Genomic DNA, 13,060 nt, shown 5'->3' on the forward strand with positions numbered 1-13,060 from the left:
GAGAGAAAAAGAAAAGAAAAACAAAAATGAGCCATGTGTCAATAAATTGGTTTTAATAATACAATTACGTGTTTCTTCAAACTGTTAAACAGATATTTTGAAAAGTAAATCCATTGAAAATGTCCACATCAGACCTACTCCATGTCATATAGATGACTTGGACACAACAATTTCCTAATGTTTTAGAAATTAGATTGGTAGATCTACATTTAGAATATTCTTCAGAAAAGTGAATTTACTACCACATTTAGTTTATTATTAAGAAGAAATAATTTATTAAAATGCATAAAATTGTACTAAATTGTTTTATCAAATTACTATTTAACAATGGTAATTGTTTTAACAGATGAAAATGGGAAAAGCAATGTATTATTTTGGCCACAGGCTATTCAAAAAGCAATAGTTGTTGGTGATATCTACTTCAACACTAAGGTCATAAGAAAAACCAGCAACACAATTTTTTTGGTCTTATGCCCAAGACAAAAAATTTAAGTTGGGTCTTCCATTATTTTGTTCTTTTAAATAGTTTTTCCAAGGTTGGATGGGTTTAGTAAAGATTGATGAACTACTATAGGCAGGAGTGTTCTCTTCAAAGCCCAAGTAAGTCAATTATCTTTAAACAGGCTCTGCTTTTTGAATCTTGAGTTTGACTCTGATGATTTTAATATATCAACAGCTAACTATTGGTATTGGCTTGCCTCAGACCTGGAAAGAATTTGAATAAAAGTATCCAGCATCTGTGGGGCTCAGCTAGAATGCACACTCGGCTGCTTTACACCTCATCGCTCAGGACACAGAGCCTTTGCAGCCTGATCAGCGCCCTTTCCACATCACCTGCTAAATATGTAGGTATCACCTCAAGATATCACCTATGAGAAGTCATTCCAAAGTATATATTTAAGAACCCTAAAAAAGGAAAATTAGCAAATATATCTGGTGTGCTTTCTATGTGCCAGACAATACCCAAGCTTGCTCTAGACAGACTTTAAGATCACGTCAGGATGAACTATAATGCATGACTTTTGAAAGGGAAAAATGAAACTCATGCTGTAATAGGATGGAACCTAAGAAAGATGATATATATTATAGACATGGATTTTAATTTCATTCTTATAACAATGATACAAGGTAAATGTTTTATCCAGTTTTATAGATAAGCTGTGGTTTACAGAAATTATCTTCTCAAAGCAACAGTGATAGTAATAGTCTTATCTTACATTTAAAAATATGTCAATACTAAATTCCTTAATTCCATCAAAAGTGACTTGAGAATATCTACTTAAAACTCGAGTAACAAAGATTACCATGTCAACTGAGAGATTCCTTCTGTGATTTTCAAATTAGAAATATATCATGATTGCTTAAAGGTTTCATATTATTTTAAAATATAACTTTATGCTAAATTCTCTGCATGATTAAATAGTATGAAATATTCTTTACAAAAACACTGGAAATTTTTTAGGTCTCTGATTATCATAACTGTCTATATTATGATGCAATTTTATATCAAGGAAAACTCATCCAGATTTTTCTATAAATAATTCTCTGAGAGTAATCTAGGGAATATGATAAAGTCAACATTAAAATGTATTACGAACTAAATAGTTAACCTAGAATTTCATAAATAATATTGTGTTCTACTACACTAGCATTTTAAAAGATAAAAAAGTTCATATATTTAAAACCCTGTGAAAACAGAGAAGTAGCTTAAATTTAAGCCAAGCAAGGAAGTTGTATCAGGAGAAAATATATCTCATAGAGAAGAGAACGAGAAGTGCAAATCTCCAAATTTAAAAAAACAACAATGTATTTTGATATACTTGTTAAATATTCAAATAATCACCATAAAATAAATTTAGCACTATATTTCTTTCACGTGATAGTAAATGTGAAGTTACTGTCATAGAGGCTAATCATCACTTAATAAATTATCTTGGGTTCAACTTGCTGACATCATTTGCCCTACATATTACCTTCATTCAAACTGAAAACTATGTTGCAGAAACTAAACATAGTTAACTCTTTTTTCTAAGAAGAACTGGCTATAACAACTTTCAAAAGTTTCATAATTCTCAAAGAGGCTAAATCCACATTTACCACATTCTAAAAATAAATCTACTCTCATGGATAAAGTTGCTCTGCAGGTTATCTACTTTTGCTTTGGAAGAAGAACCATTTATTATCCTGCACACTGAGGGCAAGGATCTTTTTAGGAATAATACACTAGGCATGACTCTTGGAGCACCATGCAGACAGGGAGGGGCACAGGAGCATGCAGATTTCTGCCTGTGTCTATTGGCTCCCAGCAGGAGTACTCGGGCTAGGCCTGGGAGGCAGAGGTCCTGGCTGGACCCTCAGGGCGCCTTCCTGTCCCTGGGACACTCACGTTGTTGGATCGCAGAGACACGCGGCCTCCGCAGCGGGCGCAGAACTTGGTGCGACAGTAGGAACACAGGTGGCCGCACCCATCGGCAAACTTTGTTTTATGACAAATTCCACAAGTTGGAGCATCATCTTTGTGCTCTCCCTGGTAACGCCGGGCTTCTTCTCCTATTTTTCTCACTTGTTCCTTATAGCTTTCAAACTGTTGATGCAATCTCCTGGACAAAAGAGAAAATCATAGTGAACTGAGTAAAGAATGAAAGTCAAAACTAAACAAACCAAAATTTTCCTTAAAACATTAAAATATAGCTACTTGAGCTAAAGCAAAACATATAAAAGTTATTAAGCAATGTATTAGCATATATTCCACGAGTTGTAGTTTTGCCACTGACAACATGTTTATGTAGAATCTGACTCACACTTTGTCTCCACCAGTGGAATTCCTGCATCCACTCTAGCCCCATTTCTTGTAGAGAGGTGTCTTTGACAATATTTTAGCTGGAAACTCAACACTTTACTACTACACCCAGTGTATAAAGAACTGAAGCAAAAATTAATCAAAACATTTAACCTCACTACTTTTGATGCACCCCCAAATTTAAAAAAGTTTGTAACAGTAAATGATTCTATAATCCACTATTTGAATATGATGCATACTTTCAAAAATACTGTTTTAAACACATCACTAGGCAATCTGTATTCCACAAAATGTTTTCCTTTGCTGCTATTCCTGAAGATTGCTTTCTATTTGCCATCTAGTATCTGATTTAATACAGTATGCAGAATGTTAGCTTATTCATTATATTTGAGCTCACTAGGTTCTTCCATGTCACACTAAAAGTTCTAAACTATGTCTTGCAAATATTCAGATTTTTACATGCACTGGATTTCTTGATCTCAAGTTACATGTTTGAGGGTTGCTACCATTCTTTGCTAACTAGTGGTGGTGGGACAACCAGAGATATTGAGGCAAACCATTTCTCAGAAGAATGTTCACATTTACTATGATTCAGATTTCTTCTCCTCTCAATCAGTTCAAATCCCTCAATCTTAAACTTCTACAAACAGAACTAGATGGTGTTCCACAGAAAAGTAGGCCATCTGGGGATTCCCCAGAAAAAGTATGTCTCGGTTTTGGAAAGGAGAACTGAGAGTTTTCTCAAGTCTAGCCAATAGAAGAAACTCCTGGGAAATGCTTGATCAAATTCATCTGTATATCTGAGCTACTTTGGTGAGTCTGAATATTCCCTAGGACACAGGGTGCACAGATGCTATTGTTAATTCTGGAAGTTAGCTTGACGCTGTACATCTAAAATAACTACAAGGAACTGTGTTCCCTAGAAACCAGAGTCGAGTAAGTTATATCTGAGCACTATGTTGTTTAAGGTGTTGGAGTTTCATTATACTTTCCTTCAAACATCTAACAGGTCCTGAGTAGAACATTAAACATTACTCTCCGCTTTGTCAATTCATCTTTTTTTCTATTTAACACCCACAATGAAAGGCAAGCATGCTAGAATATAATATATTTTAGTATTTGAAAACATACCCACTTCAACTACCAGCTAATTTCATTTAACTGAAGAGTAACATATATACTTTTACTTAATGAATGCAAGAATATCTGGTCGGTTTGTTGAAGAGTTATTTGATTCATTCAATATTTTATACTTCACTATTAATGTAGGATTAAGTTGGTAGAAAACTACTATGGATATCTATTATTTGAAGTAACCATACAATATGGCATTGGAAAGCTTATAGCTTCTATTAAATAAAATAATTATTAAAGAATAGTAGCAAGGACATATCTTAGTGAAAGAGAATAATAATCTTTGAGCCAGGAGGTGTCTAGTTGAATATTTATTGTGAGAACCACCAAATAAAATCTACTTCAATAAATATACATAAGCAAGCTAGGCTAGGAAAGAGTTCGTGTGTATACTTATTCTATTACATCGAATAGGACTTAGTACAGGCATCAGTAAACTTTAAGTGAAAGGTCAGATTATGAATATTTTAGGCTTTGTGGGGCACGTGGTCTCTTGGGCACTCCTCAAATCCACTGTCGGTGGGAAAATTGCCACAGACAAATGTAAATGAATGGCACAAGTGAGTGTGGATAGGCTCCTTCCCAAAAGGGTTTTCTTTACAAAAATAGATAAGTGATCAAATTTGGCTCATGGGTCAGTCTGTCAATTCCTGATCTATTATATGCTTTGTGCTAAGATATAATGATTTGAAACTCAAAGCCTCTTCATATTTTTAAATTCAAACATAGGAGTTTTATACAACTTATAAGGCTTAATAGGAAGGGTACCTATCTTAGAACATCTTTGAATGTTTATGTAGATGTGTGTGTGGTTCTGGGGATCAAAACCAAGACCTTGTGTGCCCTAAGCATGGGTCCTCCTACGAAGCTACATCCCCAGCCCTCTTAGAAAATCCTGGTATAATATGTATGTACAGGGCACTGACTCCTGAGATGAAACCTTATCCTACTGTAATCTTATGGCATTTCATTTGGTCCCTCATAGGATGCTTAGTATTTTATTACATATTATCACTATACCTGTATTTGATATTTTTCTCCTCTCCTCTATCAAACATTAAATTGTATAAATTCACAGTTTAGATATTTAACCTCCTTTTAAGTACCTTAATTGTGAGAAGTAGGGGCCAGTGTGTGTGTGTGTATGTGTGTGTGTGTAGTATTGTGTGATAAAAAAATATGCTGAATGTGAATGTTTGATTTTTTAAAAAAATCATTACAGTAAAAGACACATTGCCATTAATCCTCCTTGCTTCAAACACACTTATCTCATCATTTTTGCCACTTTCTGAAGCAGTTTGGAAGTCACCCTCTGCTTTGATCACTCCTTGTATATGTTTAACACACATACACATTGTTTTCTTAGTCCAGTTTGAGAGACAAAAGAGCACTTTACAGACAAGTTTATACTCAGGACAAAATATTCTGAGAAAATTCTACTTCCACAAAACACTAAGAATTCTGGATAAAATACTTTTACAGATAACTTTTAATGCACGTTTGAGCTGGAGAAAAAGTATGCAAAATCATCCCCAAAGGAGAAAAATGAAACAGAAGCAGTAATTGAAAAAGTAACAGAGCTCTGAAGCAGACACAACCCTAGAGACATCCACTGAAGCTATATGACCAAAAACTTCAGTTTTAACTACTGTAAAGGGAATGAAAGTAACATTTCAGGTATCCACTAAAACTAATTTAAATAAACCAATAGTAGGAAAAAATACGAAATGAAAAAGCCAATTCAAAACAAAATTAAAACAAAAAGAAATACATAACACAAGCAAAGCAGAACAATGAGAAATTATGGCATGAAATGGTAGGAACAACCGAACATAGAATCACAAGTGTAATGAACTACAATACCATTAAAGGACAAAAAAAATCATCACATTAGGTTTTCAAAATCTAGCTAAATAACGTTTAGAAGAGATATACACAAATATCAAGACATAGAATATTTGAAATGAAATAATAGGAATAAGATATTCCAGAGAAAGATGAACAAAAATAGATAAACAAGAAAACAAATAAAAGATGGTATTAAAATTAAGTCAAGAAACATTACTACAGAGGGTACCTGTTAAAAATATTCATTTCATATTGTTTTTAATAACTCAATTTAAATACAGATAGCATAGAAAGCAAAAACATGATAAAAATATTAAGATAACATGTATGGCATTTTATGTACCTCTTTCCATAACTGACAGATCAAGTAGATAAAAAATGATAGAAGCTATTTTAACAACACAATTAACAAGTTTAAACCATTGCACAGATATATTTATATACATATATATGTCCAGTAGACAAAAGAAATTTATTAAGCTTGATTTTGAGTTCTCTCTACATACACACACACACACACACACACACACACACACACACACGTATGCTTAAAACATTTTTTCAATATAAATATGAAGACTTTCAAAGCATTTCTAAAACTAAAATTCTTGGCTCCAAAAGTGCTGGAAATAATTTATTTGATAAGCTGAGTAGTGGGAAGTCCATGATGTATGCTTTACTCTTTATAATTTATCTGTGTGTTTCATTATACTTTTTGTATGTTTGGTGTATTTTATTTAAAAGGAAACTTCCAATTCTACCTCATCAAATACCACTGAATAACAAATGAGTACCATATTTAATTGAAAAGATGACTACTTGACAAGATTTAAATGTACAAAGAACTGACCACACTAATGTTTTAAAAATGTATACATTTAACAACTTTGTGAAGTAAAAAGTATTATCACATTTTATTGATAGTGAAACTAACTTTTGTCTGAGTCTTTGCTTTTATTTTCTTCATGAATCCATCATTTTAAATTCACATTCTTTAGCTCTTACATTAAGCTCACAAAAAAAGGATGACAATATGCTTTCAACTTGCAAATTGAAATGTTTCTGATTCATGAAAGTGTTAATTATCAGGCAGTCTTAACTTTTGATCATAGCTAATTGATAATATACAAACAAAAGCTGCCTATGGAAATGCAAAAGCTAAGCTGGTAAATTCATCCCATGAAAATTCTATAGATTTTTTTCACTTTACTTAACAATACTTCCATTCATTTTTTGCAACTCTCCCATAGCATTTATTCCCAAATTCTCTTTTCTCAAATTGACTTAAAGCTACTCTGTCCTTAGGATAGACTTGAAGTACTATTTGCGTGATTTATGATCCCAGGGTCAATTTTCTAAATATTCTTGCATCTTAGGCTGTGGGGTCTCCTGGATCATGGCAGGTGGGTGGCCAGCAATAGTTCCTTCAGCAGTAGAAATTATTGCTTCAATAGTGGGCTACAAGTAGATTGGTAAGACAGGGCTTCTCCCTTGAGGTGTGAAAGTGAAGTCCCTAGCATCTCACTCTTCCACGGGGAGAGGTAAGAGTAGTTCCTAAGAAAGACAGCCACCAGCCAGCAGTGTCCTGCTAGAGTGGCACAGCAAAGGGGTCCAGGCAGCTCTTTCCCAGTGGGTCACCTCAAAGCTCCTGAGACCATTCACACAGGTATCACTTCGAACACCTCCAGGGCTCACATCCTTCTGAATTTTGGTTCTTAGTGGCTTGTGTTCATCTGTCCTCTCTCTCATGTGTGTTAGAAATTCCTTCTTCTTTCAGAAATAGGCCATATTTATGATAAAGATTATGGTGTTTCTCAGTTGAGAGCTTCCTTACATCTTCAAAACACTTTTATCCTGGATTTCTTCCTTTACTAACAGTCTCCCTTGAGTGCACTGAGAGAAAAAAGTTCAAGTCCTTATCAACTTGTCCAACTTGTTTTCAGTATGCTCCTTCTTTTTACCAGAAGTCATTATAAAAGGAGGGAGGGAGGAAGGAAGGAAGGAAGGAAGGAAGGAAGGGAAGGAAGGGAGGGGAGGGAGGGACATTAATCACACTCATTTTCTCAAAATTACCAACTCCATAACCTGCAATGCTCTACTAAATTACTCCCTTTCAAGTAACCTTAATGGCCCTTTCTCAATCCATATTCCCTTTATGATACTCTGATATCTAGCACTGTCAGGATGTCCCCATAATAAAATATGCCATTGGAACTAAGATGCTGATAGTAAAAACATAAACAGCATATTTATATTTCTGTATCTGAAGTTTTCGTGTTTTGATCCATATAAAATATGTGACAGTACTCAATTATGAATACATGAAAGTATGCATTTTATTATATGGTATTATAATAAATGTGTGGGTGCAAATATAAAATCTTTTTGTGAAATTATTTACACATTTCAATTTTAGAATTAATATATTCTTACTGATTAGCAAGGTTGATAAGATATATCACAAATGACAAATTTAAATCATCTACAAAGAAAATGGAGAGTTATAAAACATGCAGTGTTATCAAAAGAAAAACCACTGATACTGAAACTTGGGTTTTTATCCCTGTAAATGATTTTCTCATTGTTTTGCTATATAATAATCATTCTGCTTTTTTTAATAACCATGCACTCAACTCAAGAGACTCCAAGATTCCAGCTGTTAACATGGTTGGATGGTAAATGGCATGTATTTTGAAGGAAATAGATTACTGCCTAAAAAGCCAAATATCGTACTGTAAGTATCTGTATAACTATTCTATGAAGGAAAAATAAATAACTTAAACAACTATCCATGGCATTCTTCCCAATTAGTAAGTATCTATAAAGTAAGGCAAATTGTAAGATGCTGCGTGACTGGTAATAGTAGAATAGAGAGATATCTTTGTAATTAACACAGCACCTCAGTTGTTTCTATTTTGTGTTTTTCATTATTTCATTAAAGTACGAAATCAGTAGCTAGAGAGAATCTCACCTTTCTGGGTTTTCTTTACAAAGTTGGCACATACAGCTGGATTTTTCCAAAAGGAGAATGAATGAGCACCAGTGATTTGAAATGTTAAATCCCTTGCTGGCAGAAACAGAGCTTTCCCCAAGATGAAGAGAAGGGCAGGGACCATAGAAGTCTGCACGTCACACCCCAAAATGAGAATTGCTTTGGCATGTGTATACAATGGTGAGTGGGCATGACTACTGAAACAGAAATAACGGCCTATGTTTCCCTTCTCAGCTTTGGCAAAGGACAAATGATGAACCCATCATGAGTTACTTTCATCATATTGCAATGGGTGCCATCATAGGCCCATGAAGTTAGTGATATGGAGATTCAAGACAGAAGAAATCTGAGAATATTTGGTTAAGACATCCCAAAAGACATGGTGGATGTCCAAGAGGGAGTTCTTCTCATGACTAAAATTCAATAATTCACTAGTGTAACAATTTTGAAACTTGCCTTATAATTTTGTGAAACCATAGTCTATTATTGAACTTCATATTAATCTCAACTCTAAAGTACAGATTTTGACTTGAAATACAAAATCTATTTAGAAAATGAGTTATATGTAGTTTATAATAATATACACTAAATGACAAGGCAGTTGTACAGTTAGTCGTGTATTCACCTCACAACTGTCCCTTCTGAAAGGGAGTGAGAATCCAGTGTTGGCTCAATCTCCAGGAATAACTCCCTAAATCAAGAAGCTACAGTATCAAAAAGCTACTGTCCAAATGCCTGGCACTACTATGCTACCACTTCTCCAAAAGTACTGTGATCTGGAAACTGCCATGTGAGCCATGTCAACCTACTGAAGAGATTTTAGGAAAATAATGCCCAAAGAACTACTGTAGTTCTCCATCTAATTCAATTTCAATTCAAGACTCATGGAAGTACAGTGGTGCCTCACTTCACAAACTTAATTTGTTCTATGATTTTGGAAAAGATGTCTACATTTGTGTTTATGTGGAAAAAATGGCCATGGTTGTGTTTGTCACCTGATGCAGAGTTAGTAAACAAAACCAAATTTGCCAAACACTTCTATTTGTGAACCACTGTATATCTGCCTTATGGAACTTAAATAACACAAAAGATTCTAGCTGCAAGAGAGTCTGTGCAAATTAGTTTTTAGAATTCTGGCTTCTTTGTAAGACTCCTAAGTAGGATGTGAGAGCAATCTTCCTCTTCCTCTATGATTTATGTCAAATTTCTTAATTCTTCTCAATGTTCCCTGGGTGAGCAATGTCTGAGTCTAACATTTCCTATTAATTCTCTCTCAACCTCTTGGTCTCTGTCTTCATATATCTCCTTTAGACACTATGAATACAGTATGTGAAATATTTTGGTTCTATTAGTAAAATTCTTGAAAGACTCAGTATCTTAAGAAAGTTGAATGTACATTTCACCTAATAAGTCCATTTCATTTAATAAGAAAGCTGCAAGGACAGCAATTCAAAGAAACTCACACTTAGATACATGGCATATATGAAATTAAAAACAAACAAAAACCCCTTCTTTCTTAGTGATTTGATGCATACCACAGATCCACTACCTGTTATGAAGACCCTTGCTATTCTGAACTTGGATTATTTAATCTCTTTTCTAACTAGGTACTTTCTAGTGTATTCCTTCTTTCAGATTTATCTTTCATACTTCCTGAATGATTCTCCTAATAAAGCCAAATATGTCAATTTACTTCTAAAATATCACCTCTGAGGTAACCCATTTCCTCACCCTGGCAGTCGAAGGTTTACACTTGTGATCTATAAGCATCTCTCATGTATGACTTCTTCTCCATCTTATACCAAAGTCACACTGCACTTTCTTGCTAATAATCAAACACTGAATGATCCAAATATTAATTCAACAGACATGTATTAAGTGCAAAAGACATGGCTTGAGGGTCTGAGAGTACAAAGAAGATTGCATAAAAAGATATTGAATATCAGTTATTTTATTACATCATTTAAGAGTTTTTGGTAAACATCAAAAAATGGTGTGTTTTTTGTTTATTTTGGTACATATGGCTTATCCCCCCACATTAGAGACCTTTTCTTTTCAAAGCTAATGTGTTTTGCTTCTGAAAAGAAAACTTGATTTATTTTATTCAACAGACTATCTAAAAAATCTCTGCACAGTAAAAGAAACACCCCACGGAGTGAAAAGACAACCTACAGAACAGAAAAAATATTTGTCAGCTATTCCTCAGAGGACTCATATCTAGAATGTTTAAAGAACTCAAAAAAATTAGACTGTCCAAAATAAAAGACCCAGTCAAAAACTGGGCAAGTGAAATGAATAAACACATCACAGTAGAAGTACAAATGACCATTAAATACATGAAGAAGTGCTTAACATTACAGACCTCTAGAGAAATGCAAATTAAAACAACACTGAAATTCCATCTTACCCCAAATGACTATCATCAAAAAAATCAGTAAGTTAATAACAAATGCTAGATAAGCTGTAGGGGGAAAGGAACCCTTCTATACTGTTGGTGGGAATGTAAACTAGTACAAACACTATGGAAATTAGTATGGAGATTCCCCCAAAACTGAAACTAGAAATTGCATGTGACCCAGCTATTCCCTTTCTAGTATTTTCCCAAAAGAGTTAAAAACATTGTATTACAATGATACATATATATACTCATGTTTATAACAGCACACTTAACATTAGCTAATCTCAGAAACAGCCATGTATCCATCAACAGATGAATGGATAAAGAAAATGTGGTATTTACACACAATGAAGTACTACTCTTCCATAAAGAAAAACTTGTTATTGGTGGGAAAATGGATGTACCTTGAGACCATAATGCTAAATGAAATAAATCAGACAGAAGCAAATATCACATTGTGTCTCTTACATGAGAAACCCAGAGTAAAAATAAAGAGCAAAATAAAAGATTATAGGAAGTAAGGAGATAGATAGTTCTCAAGAAGAAGATTACGAAATGGAGGGACGAGGAGGGCTGGAAGTGATAGAGGATTGAAAAAAGGAATTCGGATGTGTTATGTGCATGTATCAACTCCACACAAGGAAAAAACATTATGTACTGCAAACATGGACTAATACTGTAAATACTATATGTGATTCAGATGAAATCACTTACATGGAAGTTTATTTTCCAATTAGGCTTCTTTTGCACTTGAAACTATTACTAAGTATTAAACTTTTGATTCAATAACTTCTAATATAAATCTACTTAGGATAATTTTTTACTGTGCATCAACTGTGGCCATATAATATACTACTCTCTGTGTGAGCATGCTGGCTATCTTTTGAAAGAGGGTGAATTATTCTATCCTTCATCTTTGTTGTCTGCTTCAATGAGCCATTTCTGAAATTTAAGAAATGTAGCCATACAAGCTTATACCAAGGGCCCTACTTCTTGGTCGGGACTCAGGGGCTCATCACTTTGATATCATTCAAACACTACTGCCAGAGTGAGACAAGATAAAGGAAGGATTCCAAAGCCCAGGGGTAAATGGATATATTTAGGAAAGTTCCAACATAGAAGGGCAATCAGTGAGTACAATTGCCTCATTTTATTAATGAGAAAACTTAGGGTCCTCCTTCCAGAGACTTATATAAGCTCAGAAAAATGACTATGATAATTAGGTTCAACTTCCCACCACTTATTTTCAGAATATTCACTTCAACTACAGCCCATGGAGGGGGAAGCTATTGATTTGTGAGGAGTGCTTCCTTGGCATTCTCAGACTTAGAATGCATCAAAATTACCTAAGGGGCTTGCTACAGTGTAAATTCTTGGACAAACCTACAGAGCTTCTGATTCAGTAAGTTTAACAAAAATTCTAGGAACCTGAAGTTTTAGCAGGAAGCCTAGGTGATTCAGGTGTAGATTACTCAGGGACCATGATGTGGCAGAGAGTATAGATAGTATGGAAAACTTGAAAACAAAGACATTTCTTAATACGTCTTCCATTTCACTTCATAAAAATAATCATCACATGATAAAATTTTAAGAATAAATGTGAAATTCTGGACACTGTCTAAAAATATATTGAAAAAATTTAAATACCGTGCTATTTACATTTAACCTGCTAGCCATCATTGCTTTAGATATATAATTTCATGAACCACAGATACGTGCATATTGGTATATAAGTTTAAACAATTATCCATGTCTTTTACATAGCTTAAACATACATGGTTTCAAAGGTATTACTCTAAACATTTTAGTAATTCTGAAATTTTCCACAGATATTTAGTAATTTCTTTATTTCCAGTGCTGCACAGTAAACCAAGGGCTTGCTTGTGTT

The 13,060-nt window shown here is 34.1% G+C and overlaps 1 protein-coding gene across 3 annotated transcripts in view; it reads right to left on the bottom strand.

Moving 5' to 3' along the window:
- Positions 1-13,060, bottom strand: part of LOC110345624 (regulating synaptic membrane exocytosis protein 1-like) — a 222,389-nt gene that overhangs the window by 32,216 nt on the left and 177,113 nt on the right. For 2 of the 3 annotated variants that reach the window (XM_021243724.2, XM_021243722.2), the window contains one exon: positions 2,387-2,600. In XM_021243724.2, the coding sequence (XP_021099383.1) occupies positions 2,387-2,600 (214 nt within the window). Of the gene's footprint in view, positions 1-2,386; positions 2,601-13,060 lie in introns of those variants that run through there. The other variant, XR_015448881.1, reaches the window with a different exon arrangement.

Source organism: Heterocephalus glaber, unplaced genomic scaffold (assembly GCF_053883595.1).
Source record: "Heterocephalus glaber isolate CG9 unplaced genomic scaffold, H.glaber_assembly_v1.0 deba00000594, whole genome shotgun sequence".
NCBI lineage: Eukaryota > Metazoa > Chordata > Mammalia > Rodentia > Bathyergidae > Heterocephalus > Heterocephalus glaber.